Source organism: Neolamprologus brichardi, chromosome 22, assembly GCF_056152115.1.
Source record: "Neolamprologus brichardi isolate AB-2024 chromosome 22, ASM5615211v1, whole genome shotgun sequence".
NCBI lineage: Eukaryota > Metazoa > Chordata > Actinopteri > Cichliformes > Cichlidae > Neolamprologus > Neolamprologus brichardi.
The window spans coordinates 17378249-17399751 of NC_142124.1; the positions used below are offsets into that span (position 1 = coordinate 17378249).

The 21503-nt window shown below is 40.9% G+C and overlaps 1 protein-coding gene across 3 annotated transcripts; it reads right to left on the reverse strand.

The window, feature by feature from the left end:
* Nucleotides 1–5622: 5622 nt before the first annotated feature.
* On the reverse strand, nt 5623–21195 carry pip4p2 (phosphatidylinositol-4,5-bisphosphate 4-phosphatase 2). Of its 3 annotated transcripts, none has more exons than XM_006787843.2 (8): nt 20951–21195; nt 15869–15993; nt 13966–14072; nt 13254–13377; nt 12558–12632; nt 11929–11981; nt 8323–8413; nt 5623–7068 (listed from the first exon to the last, which is right to left on the reverse strand). In XM_006787843.2, the coding sequence occupies exons 1-8, from the start codon at nt 21054–21056 to the stop codon at nt 6925–6927; spliced, it is 825 nt and encodes a 274-aa protein (XP_006787906.1). In that variant the 5' UTR covers nt 21057–21195; the 3' UTR covers nt 5623–6924. The 3 variants fall into 3 exon arrangements, with proteins under 3 accessions (XP_006787906.1, XP_006787905.1, XP_006787907.1); XM_006787842.2 differs by having other exon boundaries at nt 15869–16017; XM_006787844.2 differs by lacking the exon at nt 12558–12632 and having other exon boundaries at nt 15869–16017.
* Between the last annotated feature and the right edge of the window lie 308 nt (nt 21196–21503).

The following is a 21503-nucleotide window of genomic DNA, read 5'->3' on the forward strand; positions in this document are numbered from 1 at the left end:
CTGTGTTAAATACTATAACTCAGCCAAACCAATTTACTGAGGAACAAATAAATCACTGAAAAAAAGTTAAACAATAACATTTTTAAGTTATCTAAGTCACTTATATATCATGTACCTGAGTAGCGAAAGACTGCACGGGTTCAGAAAACAATGTGCCAGGAGTCGAGTGTTCTCGCCAGCTCTAGTGAGCCTTGACCTCCAGGCTAGCTATCCAGCTGGTGGGTAACAGACGTCTTCGAAAACATCAGAGCACTTTGGGTAAATATGTGATGTGTTGATAAACCGAGCAGATATTTGAAGTTTGCACAGCTACATTCTCACCTGAAAATATCTTAAAAGTTTATTTTGTGACCCAGGAAGACTAATATCAAAACTAAGTAGCTGCTGCTATTGATGGATCCTTGACCTCCCACTCAACTATCAATCTACCGGGGAAAACAGGGGTCTCTGATTTTGGTTTTATCTATGATCTTGATTTTGTTGGTTATAATGTACATTCTTTAATCCATCTTGCTCAAGATGCACAACAGGTTGGCAATGTTCCTGCTGATGGTTTTGGGCCTTACCCACGATGTTGCCAGCTCCAAGCAGCCTTCTCCACCAACGGCACATTTGGATTCCAACAATGCAACTAACATCAGTGTCTCCTACTTCAGGTAAACTTAGGTGTCCCATTTGCAGCCAGGGGTGAATAATTATATAATGAAAAACATTCAGAATTATGTTTCTTAGACAGCACATCTGAACGTGAGTTGGGTTAAAGTGCAGTTTTCCTGGTGATCACATAGTGGATCACACAGATAAATCATATGGTATGGAAGTTGTCAAGCAAACTCTCTTGGCCATCCTACTTGTGTTGTGCATTAATGATGGCTCTGGTATGCAGACTTAACCAGTTCAATCAAAAAAAAAAATATATATATATATATATATATATATATATATATATATATATATAACAAAATACATTTTAGCACCAGTTTCTAACTATCTTAGTAAGTTTGACTTAATTCCACTTACCCTGTAGAACTGCATTCAGGTGCAAAATCAGTGCCGTTCTTACATGAGTCTTCAACCCATTAGTGATGGGTCGTTCGCGAACGAAATGGCTCTTAGAGCCGAGTCTTTGACGTGAACGACGCGAGCCGGCTCCTTATCGCGAGCCGTCACGTGGGTTTTTTTTTTTTCTTTCTCTCACCCTCTCTCTCGCACTTTTTTCCGCTTCACTCCGCACGCAAGCCTTGTGCTTTACGCTGGGCAGAGGGGGGAGGGGTGGTAGTTACACTCAGTAGCACAGGAACAGAGCCAGAGGGAGAGAGAGAGAAAGAGAGCCAGGGACAACAACGTCACATTAGAAAGGTATAGTAATCATCCACAACTATTTTCGGTTGCAGATGATAAAGGATTCAGAAAGTTTATTCATGCGGGCCCATATGACAGAGAATATGCATCTTCTTTTTGTTTTCATATTTTAATTTATATTTAATTGTGTTGTGGTTTGCAGTGTTTTGTGTTGTTTCACTTTAAATTTGTAAAAGGAAAAAGCTGAAAATTTAAATAGTTAAAATTTGAAATGTAAATAGTTGATTTTTGTATTATATGATTTATTTATTACATTTTATGTGGAGTGAATAAATAAAAGTATATTTACGGTGGCCCCTAGAGACAAAGCACATACAAACTTCAAATCACGTACAAACTCCGAAGCACGTAAAAACACGAACAAACTCCGAAGCACGTAAAAACACGTACAAACTCCGAAGCATGTAAAAACTCCGAAGCACGTACAAAAGACAACAGAAGTGCTCCAGGATGCTGGGCGCAGTGTTGAGCTTTTGTTACCTAGTGGCTACACAAGCCAGCAAATACCAACGACCGGATTTGGTGTGTGGTAGTAACAGGTAAATGAACTTTTTTTTTAAATTATTTGAATATATATGAGTGCCTGTGTATAAATACACAAACAATACACACATGCTTTCAATTGTGTAATTTAAGTGATCTAGTAGCTCTGCTTTGGCAGTTCAGTTCATGCTAGAAATGTGTTTTGGAGTTTGTACGTGTTTTGTCTCTAGGGGCCACCGCATATATTTATATATAAACTAGGGGTGCAACGATACACAAAATTCACGGTTCGGTTCGGTTCGATACTTTGGTGTCACGGTTCGATATTTTTTCGATACACAAAAAAATGTTGATGCCTTTTTATTAATTTGTCATTTATTAAATTTTCACGGCTCATTCTGCACCACATCTCTGTGCGTTCATCATTTGTTTAAAGCCAGCTCACCTCCTGCAACCACTTTTCCGAGAATACGCGCTTCTTTTGTGGTTCGGACTCCTGACATTTCTTTGGAGGTGGAGGAACACCAAAGTAATTGCTTAAAGGAGCTTCTTCGACATCTTTAAGAGTTCTAAACAAATGTCTGTCCTCCTCCTGAAAATCTTATGTACGCAAACACGTGTTGCAACTTCTTATCTTGTGCGCGTTTTTTATTTTGACAGCGAATGCGCACCTGCGGACCACTTATGTGCAGCCCTGGTTATTTAGCTCATCATATTGCAGCCACAGAAATTCTTTTGTCCATGAAACCATAAAGCTGCACTTTCTTTTTGCCTTATAGTCTGATTTGTCATAACTTTTCCGTTTTGTGGTAAGCTTTTCTTTGGCTGTCACTTCTTCACCCTGACCTGTCTTATTTGGCTCAGCAGAACTAAAATATATATCCTGCTGCTTTTACACACGCACTCACATAAGCTCAGCGATTCTCTGCGCGATCAACCTCTCACATGTTTAAGCTGCAGGAGATTTCACTTGTCATGTTTGCATAGTAAGCTAACGATTGATAAGATGATGTCAGAGGAATTGGTGCGCAAATTATCATCACTCACCAATCAGTGCTATCGCTCTCTATACACAGTTCGCGCGATTGCAAAGTGAAAGCAAAAAACAAGCGCAAATTCAAACGCGATTTCAATATGTCACATATTGACAGTAGCTCACCGATGCCAATGACATAATTACCCAGCTACATTTCCGAAAGAATGCAAAAGCATTGACATATATTTTTCCTTATTACGATAGGCCGAAGAGCAGAGCAGGGCAGCCCGACTGGAAAAATCGCTAGCCCCGGGACATCGGGCTAGCGATTTTGCGAGCCCTGTATCTGATTGAGGAATCACTCATCTTTGGAAAAGAGAGTTTATTACAGAGAAATGTCTCTTTCCAAAATAAAAGCTATACTATACGCTTCTTCTGGGCTATATTCTCAGCAGCATATTAAACATATCAGGTCCCCATAAGGAGAATCATGTGCTAACGGCTGTCTAAATGACTCGGGTAAAGTTTGTATGCGTGCTTGTTGTTTTTGTCTGCTTCCACTTGTCTTTGCACTAGGATGCTATCGGGTAAATGTGCAGTCATATTCGTTGTGTTCCCACTAGTGCTGTCAGCCTTAATCTGAAATAAGGTTAACGCCACAACACGGCAAATCTCCGTTAACGAGCTACCGCGGATTGCCCCGTGTGTGGGGCTGGACAGCGTCAACACATTAACGAGCTAACTGCGCTAACACACTAGTTCCCACTCATGTAATTGAGCATTGCGTGGCACATCTGACATACTGTTTTACTTTAGTCCATGACACCCTTACCTTCAGGGTCATACGTCACATGAAGACCAAAATAGTTCCAGACGCCAGATCTGAATGAGGGTGGGGGAGGTTCAATTTGCCATGTTGCAACGAGCTTAACTTCTGTCTAGCTAGCTTGCCCTGCGCTCAGTGAATCTGTGTTCGACTACTCCGCCTAGGCTGCACTGTCGAGTGCAGATCCACTGAGCGCTCAACACAGACAGCACCGTCAGAAGGAAAGTTGATAAAATAAATTAAAAATGTTGTATCGTTCGATACATATGTGTACCGAACCGAAAGCACTGTATCGAACGGTTCAATATTGATACGAGTATCGTTGCACCCCTAATATAAACATATATAAATAAAACCCCTTTTTTTTTACGTTAGTAATTCCTTTTGTGCATAATTTTATATTATTGTCAATAATAAATTAATTAAAGCAACAAAACAACCTGAAGAGCCGGTTCGGAGCCGAAAGAGCCAGATCTCTAAAAAGAGCCGGAAATCCCATCACTACTGGGGGCAGACAGAGATGGAACCAGGACAACAGCGCCATCTGCAGGCCCCGGGGGTACCAAACACCTGAGGCCGCACATCTTGGTGACATCTGTGCATCTACCCCACCATGAGAAGTAAGCAGGCCCGAGATGGGGTGCCAAGAGCCAAAGGGTGACAGTCCCACTAGTGACACACAGAAAGACAAAGACACATGTGCACACAGCCTTCCCGTACCATCACTGAACCACCGCCAAACCGGTCATATTTCTGTTTTTGTTCATCTTATTTGTGTCTTTGTTTTTCCTCTTTCTGTTTTGTTTCGTGTGCTTTTGCAGCGTTTTTCTTATTGCTGGTGTTTTCTAAAGTTGCAGTCTGTTTGGCCTCTCTGGGCCACCATACTATTCTGATTAAAAAGGGAAAAAAAAGGTTGTAAATCTGGACAACCTGGTTTTAAAAATAAATAAATAGATAGATAGATTCATCACTGAGTTTTCAATTTAAAAAGAAGCATATATCTTACCAGTCACAAAAATGAAATGAGAAGGATCATGTGTTGATTGCCAGGTGTTCTGATACAGGTAGTTGTAGCCAACGACTGTCAGGCCTCACCTCTGCTAATGTGAATCCTTCAATTAATTGTACTGTTGAAGTCTTTAAGAGCAGTTTAATGCAATTATCTCACAAATAACATCACTGGCTGTTTGGTCCAAATTGTCCAAGCAGTTTGTCACCATTATCAATTGAAATTATATTTTATTACTCTGTCACTTGCCATTAATTAACAGATCTGTGTTATTACAATGTACTTGTACAGCTTATGTAGTGTTTAACCTTATTGTTTGTTGTAATAAAGTTGCTTGTTTGCGTTTACTTGGTATCAGATCAGAAAAGAAAAAAAATTGGTATTACACATCACTATAGTAGGTCGGCTACTGCAAAAAAAAAACTGAACAGTTAACTGGCTGAAGACTCACCTGGAAAATAAAACTATACGTAAAGCATTTAACTACCACTTATTTCTTCTCGTTTTCTCAAATCTTCTTTTGATGACAATAAAATCACAAAGCCGGAATACCTCATAAATTAGGGCGCAAAATCATCATGTTTTCTTTCCATCTTTCCTTGTCTTTCTTGCATTATTGAACTGGGCATTTGTTAGATTAGCAAAAAAGCATCAGAATTCAGTCCAGTGAAACATGAATTACTTCTGGTGAGCCAAAGACTATTTTTAGTAAGATCTCTCGGTAGTACTGTTGAAAGACTGAACAATAAATAAAACGGCTGCAGACTTGCCAGGAAAACAAAACTAGTTTAGCATTAGAAAAAAGGGACCAGCATAGCTGTGTGGTAATCCTACAGAAACGTTTGCAGACTGCTTTTTGCTGTTGATTTGGTCCTATTTGCTTCATCACACAACGAGCGGCCAATATTTTATCCTTAAACTCTGATCTCACTCAACAAACAAACAAACAAACCAGCACATGCAGGTTTTTTTTCCCATTTTATTTTATTGATAAATTATCATTTTTAAAAAGCCCCACAGCCAACTTTACCTTCTAGCTCCCGCTACGTACATACTCACTTACCAAAGTACTGAATTTGAACTATGTACAAAGTTTTTCTTAGTATTTTCTGCTTCATCGTCATAATCACATTCAAAACAAGGTTAGGAGTTCGAACTGTGCCCACCGGTCAAGGTCAAGAGATAGGATGCTGAGTTAGCGTATAGCAATGCTAGCTAGACAGAGTTCACTGGAGGTCAAAGAGCAGCGATATAAGCGAAGGGAGGAGGGTTTACATTCTAACTCACAGGCAGAAGGAGCAAAGACAGGAAAATCATAGGCTTCAACTACCTCTAAAACTGGAAGAGAAAAAAAAAAGTTGGCATGCAAACGTGAGTCCATGTTTTGTTTTGTTTTTGTGGATCATTTTGAGAAGGTAACGGTGAAAAGCTTGGGGACAGAGGACCAGGAAGCTTCATAACAACTCAAACTGGTTATTGCTGTAGTGAGTTAAAAGCTGCATGGCACAAAGAAATGATTTAAAAAAAACACAAGCTCCTCTTGATCTGACACTCTTCCTGACTAAACACTGGGAAGCAAAGTTGGCACACATGGGTATTTAAGGATAATTTCTCCTCAAAAATCAACATTTTCAGGAGTTAAAATCATATAGCAATACTATGTCAGTGTACACAGGCATGAGAAATGGTTACAATGCAGTATGAATATGCAGCTTTCTGCAGCTGGACATTAACTAGCAGCAAAACAACACAATTGCATATAATTGTAGTGCAATGGGAAAACTGTTCTTAGGTTGTTTCAATTTGGTCTGGTCGGTAACGAGAAAAATCAAGTGGGTGCAGTCACGTCATTCAGGCTGCTGAAGGAAAGAAAACTGATTTAAAAAAATCCTAAACCCAGCCAGTCTCTTGCACTATCATTTCTAAAATCAGCATGTGAACCAATTAATTCAGGCATTTATCAAGAAAAATCATTTCAATTTCTTAATTCTGTACTTTGAACGATTTTAGGAGACTTGGACTGGATTTGAGTCTCAGTGGACCGGTACAGGACTGACTGACAGGCAGTAGGTTTGTTCAGTAAGTCAAAAATATTCCAGACACAAACGGAACATGAAGAAAAATCACCAGTATACTCTTTCTCGAACAAACTCGTGTCCATTCACTCTACAGATGTTCCACTTTGCCGAACATGACTGAAATCTGAGCAAGATGAAAAAACTAAAAGTGAAGTTTTGTTCTTCCAGCCGTGCACATGTTCTGATCACTCTAGGCGAAGCTATTCTCTGGGTAGCTCACTTTGATAGCCCCCCAGTAGCAGGCACGTATCAGACAGATGAGGCCCAGCAGATAGGCAAATGCCCAGGACACGTAGGTGGCGTTGTAACGTCTGGCGAAGTCCCGAGTGCCAACCTATAATTACACATAATGGGGGGAGGGAGGAAGAAGACAGCATGGAGGAAATCAGAGTTACACCTATAGAAATACAGATCATTGGTTTGTACTTAAAAAGGGCTGTGTATGCATTTTGTCAGATTAGGCTCCAGTCATAAAAGGCTAGAGATCAGTGGGCGCCTGCCTAGCAGCAAGCAGGCGCTAGGGGAAAAGTGTATTCCCTGCACAGAAAACCTCCTTGTGTTTGCTTTGGTCACTTGTATTTTGCCGTGGCTGCTCGTAGTTTATCAAGTTATCTGCAAATCCTTGCTAATTGCTTTCTAAGCAGGAGTGAAACTGGGAAACCTGAAAACAGACACAGTTACCCTCACAGTAAAAGCTGCATGTTTTGAAACATGGTGCCTTCTGATAAGGCACAACTTGTACTTTCAAGGGGAATGGTGTCCATTTATGATTTGTACAGCACCTTTGCGAATTTCACTACCACTCAGTAGTTGGTTAGCGACAGATAAGTTGGCATCTTCCAAACAAACTATAGGAAACTGCTGCAATCTGTTAACAACCAAAGCAGTGAAAAGGATAGTTTTGGTGCTGCACCTTCTGCAACTAATATCACCCAGCCAAAGACAAAAAACTACTCCAGCCAACCGGGCAATCACTTTTTTTTTGGCCAGCCTGTGAGACCATGCCTCAGCTGAAATGCAAAAGTATAAGCTCATTATATTAAATATGATTCTGTGAAACACTGAACAAGGCGTGGTTGGAAATGCATTGGATGTTTTGTAGATTTGTCACTTTTATCTTTCTCGTCATCTCTAAAACATATATACAGTTTTCATTTTCTCAGGTCACAACACCAGTGTCTGATGGAAATTTCCAGATCTTTACTCCTATTCATAAAGTACAGATAAATACAAATGCTCTACACTGAAGTTTTTCAGTGACAACTGGAAGGATTACTGACATTTTCTGCAGATATTTGTGAACCCCACTGGGTGATGCTGCTGAAGACTTGTCCTCTAGCACCTCCACATGGAGGGAGTGAATTGTGGTTTAGAGTTTAAAGTCTCTACTGCTGTGTCATGAAATATGATGCAGATCAGATTCTCTTTTTGTGACGTTTTGTTGTTTTACCTTATTTCACTTTAGCTCAGTTACAGTTACATCTTGCTTGTACTGAGCTAACTTGGTGGCTTTTTTCCATTTTCATTGTCAAAAGAGCAACTTACTTACTTGCATAGTATCTGCACAAACTGATCAAAGCGTACTTACTGTTAAACCCACTCCAATGAAAATGCAGATCATTCCTATAGTTATATAAGCGCAACAGCGCCTCCTAGGGAGCGCACTGCCAACGGAGGATCTGCAGAGAGAGATTGAGAAAAGAAAGAAATTGGGGAGAAACATTTAGAGGGTTTCCACACGGATACAGACTGAAACATACAAACTACATTTAGATGTTACACTGTCTTATTTAGTTTTTTATTTTGTAATCCAGTGGAAGTCCCCACACATTATCCCAGTGATCTTACTTCACCACGCTCTGATGATAAATCTGTTTGCCAAAAATCTCACTTCCTTTTTTAAGTTACACTTGTAAGCACTCCAGGATGGTCACATGTCCAGCTCCCAACAACCTCCACTCCATCCAGCCTCTAAACAAACACAGTTCAACTGCCTTGAAGCAGCAGACTGCCATAACTTTACTATAATTTCACTTTCCTTCCCCCACTCAGCTCTCACATGCCTCTCATGTGACAGGACTGAAGCATTCTTCAGGGATCACCGGCATTCAGATGGCTTAGGGGTGCCTGGTCACCTGATTTACTGCCTTCTGCTTATTTTCTACTGCATTCACATCCCCTGTTTCTTTTACTAGCTGTTTATTCAGTGAACTAGAACCATCTCTTCATTTTAGTAATGTAGACAGAAGAGGGACATTACTACTGTTTTATCTGCTTAAATTAAGAGGACTTCTCTTCGGAAAGGTGTTACTAGAACAGAAGTTTCAGTTCCTCAATGAGAATTAAGGGAAAATATTTAGCTCAGCCTTTATGTCTGTAATAAAGAAGGAAAGGGGGTTTTAGGATGAGAGAGACGATGATAGGAATTTTTGGAAAAGTTATGAGTGGTTAAAGTATTGCACAGAGATAATAAATGAAGTTCACTGGCTTAAAGAAGTACGTAGAACAAAGCATTGTACGAGCCAACTACACAGAAAACAAGGGTAGAAGTAGTGTCATGTTATAGTTGCTGCTTATCTCACCATCACTGTCTGCATCATCTCATTAGGACAAAAACCTCTCTGAGGTGACCCCTCCTCCTCTCCTCAGCCCTGTGACCCTCATACCACTAACATTACATGTGAGGCCAAACCTTAATACGTGTCACACGTCTAGATTAGCCTTACTTATCTCCCCTCCCCCTTCCAAGAACTGCAAATCCAGCCCTCTAAAGCTTTGCATCTCAGTGAATTTAAACATAAATTCAATAGGTAATGGTAAATGGTCTGTATTTGTATAGTGCTTTTACTAGTCCCTAAGGACCCCAAAGCACTTTAAACATCCAGTCATCCACACATTCACACACAGGTGATGGCAAGCTACATGGCAGCCACAGCCACCCTGGGGAGCACTGACAGAGGCGAGGCTGCCCCCTCACTGGCGCCACCGGGCCCTCTGACCACCACCAGTAGGCAATGGGTGAAGTGTCTTGCCCAAGGACACAGCGACCAAGACTGTCCAAGCCGGGGCTCGAACCGGCAACCTTCCAATTACAAGGCGAATTCCCAACTCTTGAGCCACGATCGGCCCGCACCGTCTTTTTTTCTCCTGGTATTCAAGTGTTTGGTTTCATAGTTGAGTCATACTAGACTACAGCTCTACATGGCGAAGTGTTAATGCTTATACAGAAGTGAAATGTCTATGTTTTTTCCATTCTGCTTTTTCTCATGCACAGTATGCCTTCATGGTGAATTACTTCTCCAATAAATAAAGATAAATAACTTTAAAGTAAGCTGTGTGGGGATTTTAGTGTAAAAACACTGTACAGTGTTTCACACAGCCTCAGCTTCACTCTGCTGACCAAATTTAGATTTTTACAAAGCTCAGTGGATATAATGAATCATACCGATTTGAACGTGTTCACTAGTTGGCTCTATAGTGTAGTGGTTACACATTTGCTTAAGAAGTGTCTTATGATATTGAACCATGTCTGGTTCAATGCTGGGACGAGACATGAATGTGTCTGGGGTTGCATCAGGAAGGGCATCCTGCAATTTAAAGTTATTTTCTATAATCTCCTGTTTGGGGCAGCTAATTAATGGGTTCTTTTTATTTTTATAAATAAAAATGTGTACATTATGTGGACAAAAGTCTGCCTTTACAAACATTTGTGATAGAATGAGTCGCTCTAAATTCGGAGCGCGGTGCTGTAATAGGATGTCACAGTTGCAACAAGTCAGTTTGTGAAATTTCTTCCTTTCCAGACATTTCACAATTAGCTGTAAGTGATGCTATTGCAGAGTGGAAGTGTTTAAGAGCCACAGGAACTCAGTTACAGAAGGATGTCAACAAACACTACGGGGCATGGTGAGTAAAAGTCACCATTGCTCTGCTGACTCTACCTGCAGAGCTGTAAACCTCCTCTGGCTTTAACATAAGCACTAAAACTGCATCCCAGGAGCTGCATTAGAGAATGCAATTGTAATGTAATAAAATGCATTTTAACAAAAAGCAGACTGCAGTACTTCTTTCTATGAGACATGAAGTAAAATTAGTGGCTTCCTTTCTGTAACTGCAAAATCATGAAGTTGGAAAAAACAAACCAGACATTTTCATAGTTAACGGGCTAACCTGAAAATTTTCCCAGATTAAATTGGAAACTGACATCTGAAAATAAAATGTAGTTAACACTTTTTTTTAACTTGCTGTAGTTTTTAAAGCAGAACTGTATTGTGCAGCACACAGCAGAAATGAGGAGAAACACATGGGAAGTTTACTTTCTCAGCAGAAGAGCTCTGAAGCACAGCTGATGTTCACGTACAGCATGAATGAGTTCATTCAATTTAATTTTATTTGTATGGCACGAAATGCCAACAACAGTTGCGATAATAGAAAGAAAACCACAACAAACTATCAAACTTTGGGTTTATCAAACACAAGATTTAGAACTGTTACCGATGGCAGCTGTGAAGACACTGGTACAGCTGTCTGTTTGAAGGAAAGTGGACTTAATGTTTTTTCCTTCCTGAATTTTACTTTTATTTTATATGCTTGTTTGTTTGTTTGTTTTTTTAGCTTTTTTGTTTAATTTTTTGTTTTTTTACTCTGTCTAACCAGGATGCCTCCTGGGTGAGGTGTTCCAGGTATATCCCATCAGGAGGCAGCCAGTACATGCTTTTGAGATGTATGGGAATGTGTTGGTGTTCCTCCCCACCCCACAACAAAGACTAATTCAATCATTCATTATGAAGATAAATATACACATGTGAAAGAGTCTGGAGATGCCTTGGTATCTGTCATGTGTGCTCAGTGTGAATCTGCTCTCCTCTGTGAAGAAAATGGGGCTCCAGTGGTGAACCTGTTAGTTCTGGTGTTTTCTGGAGAGTGCCTGTCAAGCTGCACAGTGCTGGGTTGTGAGCACAGATCTCATTAAAAATTAAAGATTGCATTTTGGCAAATGCCACTGTTCTTTTGCTCTCTGCATGAACAGCCTACTCCAAAGTTCAGCTTTATGCTACTAAAGCATGCAGAAACCAGAAAACTCCCATTCATTAAAACTTGCTTTGTGCCTACTGATTCAGAATATAAACATACAGATATCCACTTAAAGCGACTGTGTGAAGGGGAACTCTGTGTGAAGGTTTGATGGACTCACATTTTTTTGCAGTGGGGACACTTGGCTAGGGTGTTAAATCGAAGCTCCATCCACTGTGAGGGAATAAAAAGAAATCAGCATTTTCATTTTAAGGCACAAAGAAAACTTATACACGCACGGAGACACACACGCATGCACAGGCTCACAGAAATGAAACGAAACACTACAATCTTACTCTTTTTAGAAACAACAAATCAGCAGAAGGCTTACTGAAAATGATCTGAAACAGTTTTAATGAACCGTCTAAATCTATCCTTCACTCTTGCTACGTTAGCACACGGAGTCATAATTCGTTAGTTGATATTTCATCTAGTGTTAAATCACTCCAAATCATATTAATTCAAGGGTCACAGTGAAGTTAAGCATGTGACAACATCTGGCTTCAGGTTAGAAATGAAAAATAAATTAAATACCTAAAGGTAAGCAAGCGGCAATAAAAAAGAAACAATTTAGCGCAGACTTCTAGAGCCTAATGCATTAAAATAATTATACATTTTATTTTTTTCAATTGATCAAAGTTCTGCTCAAAGCCAGATGTTCACAAAGTCAGAGTAAATAAGGCCACAAATTGAGCTGGAGCGGGTTAGGCTGTTGTTAATAAGTCCACCAGTAAGACCAGCTTTCTCAACCTGTTGTTGTGCTGGTGGAGAGCCATCACTGGGGAGACCAGACATAGGCTGTGATGTCCTGGCGTCCTCACTGCCCTGCAGATGCCGCAAGCAGCAATGTGCAGATGTTAAGAGGAAAACAGCACTGACTTTATTTTTCTTACATGCGAGTCTGTGTCACACTGACTCAATGGCTCAGGTTGTGTACATAACCTTGCTTATGTGAAATATTAAATGCATGTGTGACATGTTACACTCAACCCAAACATGTCAAATGCACTGATAGTAACATCAACAAAGAGTGGCAGGAAGCCATTTTTATCCGAGATTAGAAAACTCTGCAAAAAGCAGGTTGAGAGCACGTTAGAGAGGGAAACTTGTGTGGAAAGGTGCAGCCACGCTCAGTCAAGAGGTACTCGGGATGTTTGGTGAGACAGGCAAGGAAAGAAAACATGCAGAAAATGCATGCCAGCCACGCGCAGGTGTCTAATTCTGGGCTTTTAATGAATAGCTGACCCCACATAAAGTACAACTAGCTAGCAGACAATCCTTCAGCAATTTCTCTGTTTACTGCAGTAGCTTTCTGTAAACATGAACATATGGCGAGGCTCTCAAAATTACGTATATATGCACGTACCAACAACAGCACAGCAATGAGATTCTGCATTAACAAGCCTGTGCCTGACTGAGGATGGTTGTATTTGCAGGTTTACATACTAGGAAGGTGTTGCCACAGTGGCCACAGACCACTCTCATTCCCTCGGGTTGGATGGGCAGCGCTGGCTGGGCAGGTTGCTCCTCGGGGATCACCATCACTGGGCTCAGGTTGATAATGCGTCTGCTGTCAGAGGAACCAAGAAGACATTTATGATTAATAATAACTGATATAGATAAAAATAAAACTCGAACTGGTTCATGTAATCAGCGAGTCTTGTTTACATACTAAGGTTAATTATGGAGTTCCACAGAGTTTCATGCTGGGATCAATTCTTTTTACATTATACATCCTTCCCTTGGACACTGTCATTCGAAAGCACAGCATACATTTTCAGTGCTTAGCAGATGACATGCAGCTTTATCCATGTATGAAGCTAGAAGACACACACCAACTAGTTAAACTGCAGGAATTTCTTAAAGGCATAAAGACCTAGATAACCTCTAATGTTTTAATGTAATGTTCTAATGGTTTTTTTTAAAGAGATATTTCACCTCTCATCTGAGAAGCTTCTTACATCTTCAAGACACTTAGAGAAGTCCACACGCTTTTCTTTCCAACATCCTTGGTCTTTACCTTACCTTACCTTGAGCGACTGTTTGACTTGTTACAGAGCCAACATGTTGCCACAGCCCCAGATTCAGTTTTGAAGCACTGTGTGGCTTATTGCATCAGTGGGGTAAAACTGTCTGAATGTTTCTTCTTGTTCCGTACCAGTTTGGTCGAGGACATCCTATCCTTCTGGATGTGTCTTTACAGATGAGCAGGCAGTTGCAGGGACACCGCACATACTTCTTCCCTGTAGGGGGATTCTTAATGGGCTAAAAGAAACATAAAAAAGTATGAGTTAAAACTGCTATGCTTAGAAAAGTTTTGGTTTCAGTACTAAAGTACAACTCCTTTAAGCAAGTTTCTTCTGATTGTCTGCATCTGTTGAGCACATTTGCATGGAGCTACAAAGCTGTGACCACATTAGGGTTATTGGGCCCACTGACACCACTATGATCTGAAAGTTGAGAGTATAAAAAATGTTTTTAAATGATGAATTCATTTATTAAGGGAAAAGTTATCAAAACCTACCTGGCTCTAAGTGACTAAGTAACTGTCCCATAAACCTGTTAACTGGTTGTGCCACCCTTGGCAGCAAGAACTGCATTCAAGCGTCTGTGATAACAATGAGTCTTTCCCACTGCTGTGGAGGAATTTCGTCCCAATCTTCTTTGCAGATTTTTTTATCTTTGCTACAGAGTTTTTGAGCATGAGCTCTCTCATCGATGCCATTTTTGTCCAGTATCTTTCTTATTGTCGAATCATGAACTATGACCTTAGCTGAGGCAAGTGAGGCCTGCAGCTCTTTAATGTTGTTCTGGGTTCTTCTAAGACCTCATGAATGAGTCGTCTGTGGGCTCTTGGACAAATTTTGGTAGGCCGGCGACTCCATTTGTGGATAATGGCTCTCGTTGTAATTCACTAGAGTCCCAAAGCCTGTTGTTGTTAATCACAGTTAAAACATGGTTTAATAAGAGGAACAAGTACTTTTTCACACAGGGTCGGGTGGGTCTGGATAGCTGTTTTTCCCTCAATAAATGAAATCATGACTTCAAAACCGCATTTTGTATTTACTCGGGTTATCTTTGAACAAATTTTAATATTAGACAATGATCTCAAATATTTAAGTGTAACAAACACGTGAAAACAAAAGGAACTCAGGAAAGGGGTAAATACTTAATCAAAGAATTGTAAATATAAAAAAGATAAAGTCAAAGCATTGTAGGTGCACTTTAAATCCAGGGTTCTCACAGTAGCAGCACCACAAGCACAACCAGTAAAGAATGCACTGCTTTAAATTGAGCTCATCCACAGTTCACGTTATAATTCGACACAGAATGAGCAGAATGAGCTCGGGGAAGAATTTATCTTCTATTTCAGATCTTCTGTATCCAGCCATCATAGCAGACTAAACCCTCTTAAAAAGGACATTGCAGCTAGTGTCAACAACTGTAACAGTCAATTACAACATAAGCCACCATCCTCTGAATGAAACCATTACAAACACACTTAAAAACAAATATTTCAAGTGTACTTTTTTGCGCTGCCTGTGTAAATCAAACAAAACTTGGAGAAACTCCTGGTTAAAATCAAGTTCTGGTCATGTGACTCTCTAACTTTATATTTACAGTAAGATACAACAGCTCGAGGCCAGATGCTAAACCGTGCATCGTTTTGGTGCAGAGTAGCATAATATAAGATGCCCGTGTGGATGCATAACGACCAAAAATATCAGCTGTGCTAATGGCATTTCCCACCCGAGCGCTGGTGATGACAGTCATTCATTCTCCCTGCACTCCTTGTCACACTGGCAGCCTTAGGCCCTGATTAATTTGGTCGAATGTCAACATCAGTTTAAGCGAGAAAGACAGGCAAAGAAGCAAAGGTGGGGGAAAAGCAGTCCAAAAGTGGGCACTGAAAGTCAATCAAACATTCTTTCATGCAAAAATGTGCCTGACAATAAAATTCAACAGGGAATTTAGGCTGTAACAGATACAGAGGAAAGTCGAATGTTGAACTGTTACAGCTTTAGTTTGTCGACACCTGTGATGATGTAGCCTCCACTTACTGTAGCTTCATTGCAGACAGTGCACTTGACCACGTGCTGATGCAGCTTTCCATCCAGGTTGATGAGTGATTGGCAAACACGGCAGTTGATGACAGGCACACCGCCGGCATCGGGGCTGGCGATGGCTGTGTAAGGAGGAGGTAGTTCGGCTTTGAGAGGAAGGCAAAGCACACAACACACAGCCAGCTGTTAATGGCATGCATCTGGAGAAAAGCAGCTTCATGAACAAAAATTTGGCTTTGTGTGTCCAGTTTGTACTTTGGAAACAGAGAATAATTTATAGTACCTGAATAATTCCACCTAAACTTGAAGGTTTTTGTTAAAGATTATTTTCCACTGTTGAATGAGTTGAATAAGTCGCCAAATTAAACTGGCTGCCATTTACAGACAAGATTTTCTCTTTATGTCTGCGAGGCCTACTGTGAACTGACTACAGTGGCCACCATAATGACCTCTGTACTATTTAATCCCACATTAACCTCGTGTATTTAGTCTGTATTTCAGAGTTTTAACATTTAAGGCTTGGCTTGCACTGCCTTTACTACAATGGCTTTGTGGCATATTTAAAATTCTGCTTGTCTGTAACATAGCTAAAGCCAATAAAATCTGTAGTTAAACAATTAACCATAATACCTCTATCAGTTAAATTTTTAATTAACAGGAGCAGAGGTTTAAATAGAATGTGAGTATACAGTAATTACGCCATCTATATTCTGAAGCTCTGGCACTGACGGGGCAGCTGAAATCATCAACATTTAAATACTCGTTCAGATGTCAGTCTCACATTTTTTTAAACTAAAATGCCAAAATACATTTCCTCAATCCAGATGTGGTATGTAGAGCTGCTGCTCTTCCCCCTCCATGACAGGAAGCTAAATATGTTTAGACACCGGAGAAAAAGTGAGGACGCACTTCTTTCCAAAAAATATTAACCAGCTATATCAGAATATACAGTCTCTTTGTTTGGCTTCATTTACCCGACTGACGACTCAGTGACACAAAGAAGCCATCCAATCTAACAATCGACTAATTATTAGAATCTTATCTCGCCCTGAATGAGATAATGGCATGGGTCGGTGGGTAAACGTGCTTGGCTCCGACATTTAGAGACTCTGAACCGGTTGACGCCACAGGGACAGATGGGACACCCGTCTACATTTGGACGAACCTGGCTACGACTACGACGCGAGCATGCCAAGACTGGACACTCCCACTGAGTTTCAGGCAGCAGAGTGGCTCTTATTACACAACAAAGCTAAATGAATCCTCCTCTACTACGCTTTGTTAGTCTAAAATGTAACACAGTGCGACCAGATGGAGAATATTTTTTATTATTCCACAACACCTTAGGATTAAATCTAAATTTCTGCCGTGTTAGTATCCACCCCTACTTAGCCTCAGGTCTGTTTCTCCTCCTCTTGCTGCTTTGTGTGTCTTAATGCATGTCTGACACTGAAGACAGCAGCTATAGGTTTTCACGAGGAGCCAGAGGAAAGACGAGAAGACTCTGCTGCAACCACCACCAACACCACAACATACAATCCTGCTTTAAGGGTATCGACTCGATGACTTCACTTGTGGTTTGTGGGATAGAAAGCCAAGCTGAACATCTGGTATTCAGACACCAGCAGCTCTGGAGACCTTTCTGTGTGGCAAGAAAAAATAATCTCTTTGATCTTAAAATAATACTACAGTTTTCCTTTTACCGACACAACAACGCGTCTGCCCATCCCTCACTACAGCCAACATTTTACATTTAATCTGAAGTCTTTAAGATCTAGCCACAAATTTGAGAGTTAATTTGAAAGAAAATCGAGTTATCTCCTAAAGCAGCTAAGTTAGCAGACATTTAGTGCATGTGTGTAAGACACAGTATAAAAATTGCAAACAATGTGCCTTAATTACATCTATGTTTTACACTATTACAATAAGCTATTAATCTAAACATCTTGGTTGTGTATAAGCACACTGGTTTGGGTTTTCTTCTAATAAAGTGCTCCTCTGATTCAGATGATCAGTCAGCTTTTATCATGTTAAGATCAATGTTATTGTACCATCTCTCCTGTTGTGTTCATTTACTAAAGGACAGCATGTCTCGACAGCTGATCTCTTTATTCATGGAGGAGTCTTTCCAGGCTTTGCCTCAGTCATCTTGGCAAATTATAACTTGGGCAGCTTCCACCTATGAACAGTTCAGCCAGATATCAATAAAGCTCCTCCACTCGTCTGATTAGTGTTGATCAGTCAGACAGGACATTGGGTTCGGTCGGCTCTGTTTGCAAATCCGTGACTGATAACTGATGACTGCAAATATCATTTCTGTTTATTTTAATTACTTTTTCTCTTCCACTGACCTGTGATAAAGACTCGTCATTGGTCACATTAAGTCACATGTTCTTGTAACCCACCCACTTCCACATGTAGCTGCTCTCTCTTTGGAGGCAGCTCTTTAATGGTGGAGTCAGCAATATTTTTAACTTTGTGTTTTCATGATAAATAAAACACAGAGAGTTTCTACTACTACCAAAACAAAACAAGATAACAGTGTGGGGGGGGGTTTTAATGAGAAAGTAAATTAACTGATTTTTCATACTAATGTAACTGAATTTATATACACTTGCCAGACACTTTATTAGGTACACCTTTCCAGGATTTTATGGGACCCCTTTTTTTTGCCTTCAGAGCTTCCTTAACTCTTCATGGCTTCAACAAGGTGCTTTCTCCATGGTGTAATGCCCATATTGACATGATGGCATCACACAGTTGCTGCAAATCTGTCGCCTGCACAGTGAACTCACTGTCATGTTCAAAAAAAAACCTGTTTATGGCTGCTGGAAGCAACAATCTGAGGCTGGGTACACTGCGGTCATAAAGCCATGGATGTGGTCAGTAACCTTACCATCTAACATCAAGTCTCATCACACAAGTCTTCCAGTCTTCTATTGTCCAGGTTTGGTGAGCTTGTGTGAACTGTAGTCTCAGTTTCCTGTTATTAGCTGACAGGAGTCTCACTTGGGGTGATCTTCTGCTGCTGTAGCTCATCTGCTTCAAGGTTCAAACTGTTCTGCACTCAGAGATCCTCTTCTCCATATCTTGGTCGTTTGCTTTTTTTCAGTTGCTATTGACGTTTTATCAGATCAGGATTTGTTCTCACTTTCCGACAAATCTCTGTAAACTGTATAGACGGTTGTGTGGGGAATATCTCAGTAGATGAGCAGTTTCTGAAATACTCAAACCAGCTCGTCTGACTCCAACAACAACGCCACATTCAAAGTCACTTAAACCACCTTTCTTCTCCAGTTTGATTCTCAGTTAGTCGTCTTCATGCATCAATGCACCGAGTTAGTGCCATGCAACTGGCTGATTAGATATATGCATTAATGAACGGTTGAACAGGTGAACCTGTGAACCATGAGTTGCTAACAAGAAGAATCAGACCTTTCTATTTCGGTATTGTAATAGCAGGGTAACTGGATCTCTTCATATAAAGAAACCTGTTAAAATATTTGCTGACGTTTCATGACTTCACCTTAGACTAATTAGTCTTGATAATGTGAAGCTGGTAAAGCTTCATTTTAAACGAGGCAGACGTGCTTGTTTTTCTTTGATTATTTTAGGGCAAAATATTAAAAAAAAAAAACAAGCAGGAACCACTGAATTTCTACCTGCTACTACAGAATAATTTCAGTGAACACAACAAGTATTACATGGATATCCTAAAATTTAAATTCAAGCCACAGCTCACTTTAGTGCCTTAATGCAGCTGCTCATTAGTCAAATCAGCGTCACAGTCATTGTGTTTCTGGGAAATGTCACAGTTTTGGCATCTTAGGATCAAATTAATTCATTTTACAAACCCAAACTGGAATTAGCCAATAATCCAGTCTGCAGAGAGGAAGGGGGTAGAAACTGTGTCACTGTGTTAGCATCCAGCCAGGCTCTCGCTTCTTAGATTATTACAGTCCAGCATTAAGAGTTTAATCCCGTGGTGAAATATGAATTCTGTGGGATTAGACTTCTCGAGAACAACAAGCACTTCTCTCTCTCCTCTGTTTGTTTGAAATTGGCCTGAAATGCTCCTTAAACTGATTTACACGGTCAATGAGTCCATTCATTTGCTGCCGACCATCCCGAGCTGCTGCAAAGCAAAGAAACGTTGTTTCTGTCAGGCCGCTGACAAAAACGTAGAAGCGGAAACAGGAAAAAAAAAAGTCAAATACTACTGAAAGTAGCACTCAAAATCTAATCCTCAGACAAGAGAATGTGAACTGAAGTCAAAGTACAGCCTGAATCAATATTTAATGCCAGCAAAACACAAGGAGGGCTCTATGTGAGATCATGCATTAGGCACTTTGCTTCGTCTTTCTTCTTGTGGAAAAGAATAAATTGAGAATTTGAGGAGATTATATTCAGAGCAAAGGTCAGTGCAGACAGCTGCTGCCAGTCCTGAGAACAAGCACTGTGGGCTGTAACCTACATGTTTATGTTTTCTGCTGTATGAAAGCTGCAAATCATGCAAGAAGGCTCAAGCTCGTCGCTTACAGTGCATTCACCATGCAAACGAGCAAAACTCACCATCATTAAAAACAGGAGAACACGACATTTAACTCGTGTTGCATTATTTCTCCCATAAGGGGCACACCTGTGGGTGCTTTTGTTGATCTGCAGCTGGACAAAAGGATGCTTCGCCTGCCTCCATCTGCAATGCCTCAGTGCTCCCACGTCAACATTCAACCCAAAATCTACTGAGGCTTTGCAGAGCTTCAGCTCATACATTTTTTTTTTTTTTTTTTTTGCTGTCCAAAATCACGACAGGCCCCAGTGAATCGTGATGTAGAAATCTCTGCGCTGAAAACACTGTTTGATGGTACTGCTGGTATTATCGCAGGCCCCTCTCCTCTATAACCCACTGCTCCAGTTCTCAAAGTGCAAGCTCCACCTTTCAGTCAGCTGCCGACTGATTTCCCAGCGATGCCCTTGCCTCGCCTTGCTGCAGCTTTATTTACGCACTCACACAAACTCGATACGCCCTGAAAATGATTCAGCATGCAGGCGGCGGGGTGCAGCGTGTGGCGTGTTTACCTCGGGGACTTGAATCCTGCAGGTACGGGGGAGCTGTTGGGGTCACATTCTCGGAGTTGGGGCCCGACAGCAGCGGAGATCGCTCGTCCATGCCGTCGGAGGCCATGTCGTTGACCGTGAAAAATGACGGGGTGGCTCCTGGCTGCACCGAGTTTTCCCTCAGCACGGAGGAGCAGCCAGCGGCTGGTTGTTGGTGCCGACTCGCTCCGGTCCAGCAGCAGCAGCAGCCTCGCTGACGGAAGCCTGGAGGGGGGAGGAGCTCCGCGGTGGTCCCCGCCCCTCTCAGATATGGCCCCGGGCATGGGCAGAGTTCATGCTGGTGAACACTGAAGGAATTTTTTCCTGATAAACTGCATTGATTTAAAAAGCGTTTTCCATTTAATACCCCAAATACATATCAATTCATATTTAAGCCTAAGAATAATAACGACATGACTGAAATCCAAACGTGACGATAAAGTTTGAGAGTTTAAATGGTGGGATAAGAAAAAGCAGCAACTCACGGCTGTTGCCACTAGATGTCACTGTGGGATTACCGAAGTCCGGGGCAGTG

Coding starts and splice junctions, on each gene's coding strand:
- pip4p2 (XM_006787842.2), bottom strand. CDS start 21,056: ATGGCCTCCGACGGCATGGACGAGCGATCTCCGCTGCTGTCGGGCCCC. Junction 12,633..13,253: donor ACTGTGGCAACACCTTCCTA/GTATGTAAACCT, acceptor CGGCATCTGCAG/GGCAGTGAGGACGCCAGGAC. Junction 7,069..8,322: donor TCATTGGAGTGGGTTTAACA/GTAAGTACGCTT, acceptor GTGTAATTATAG/GTTGGCACTCGGGACTTCGC.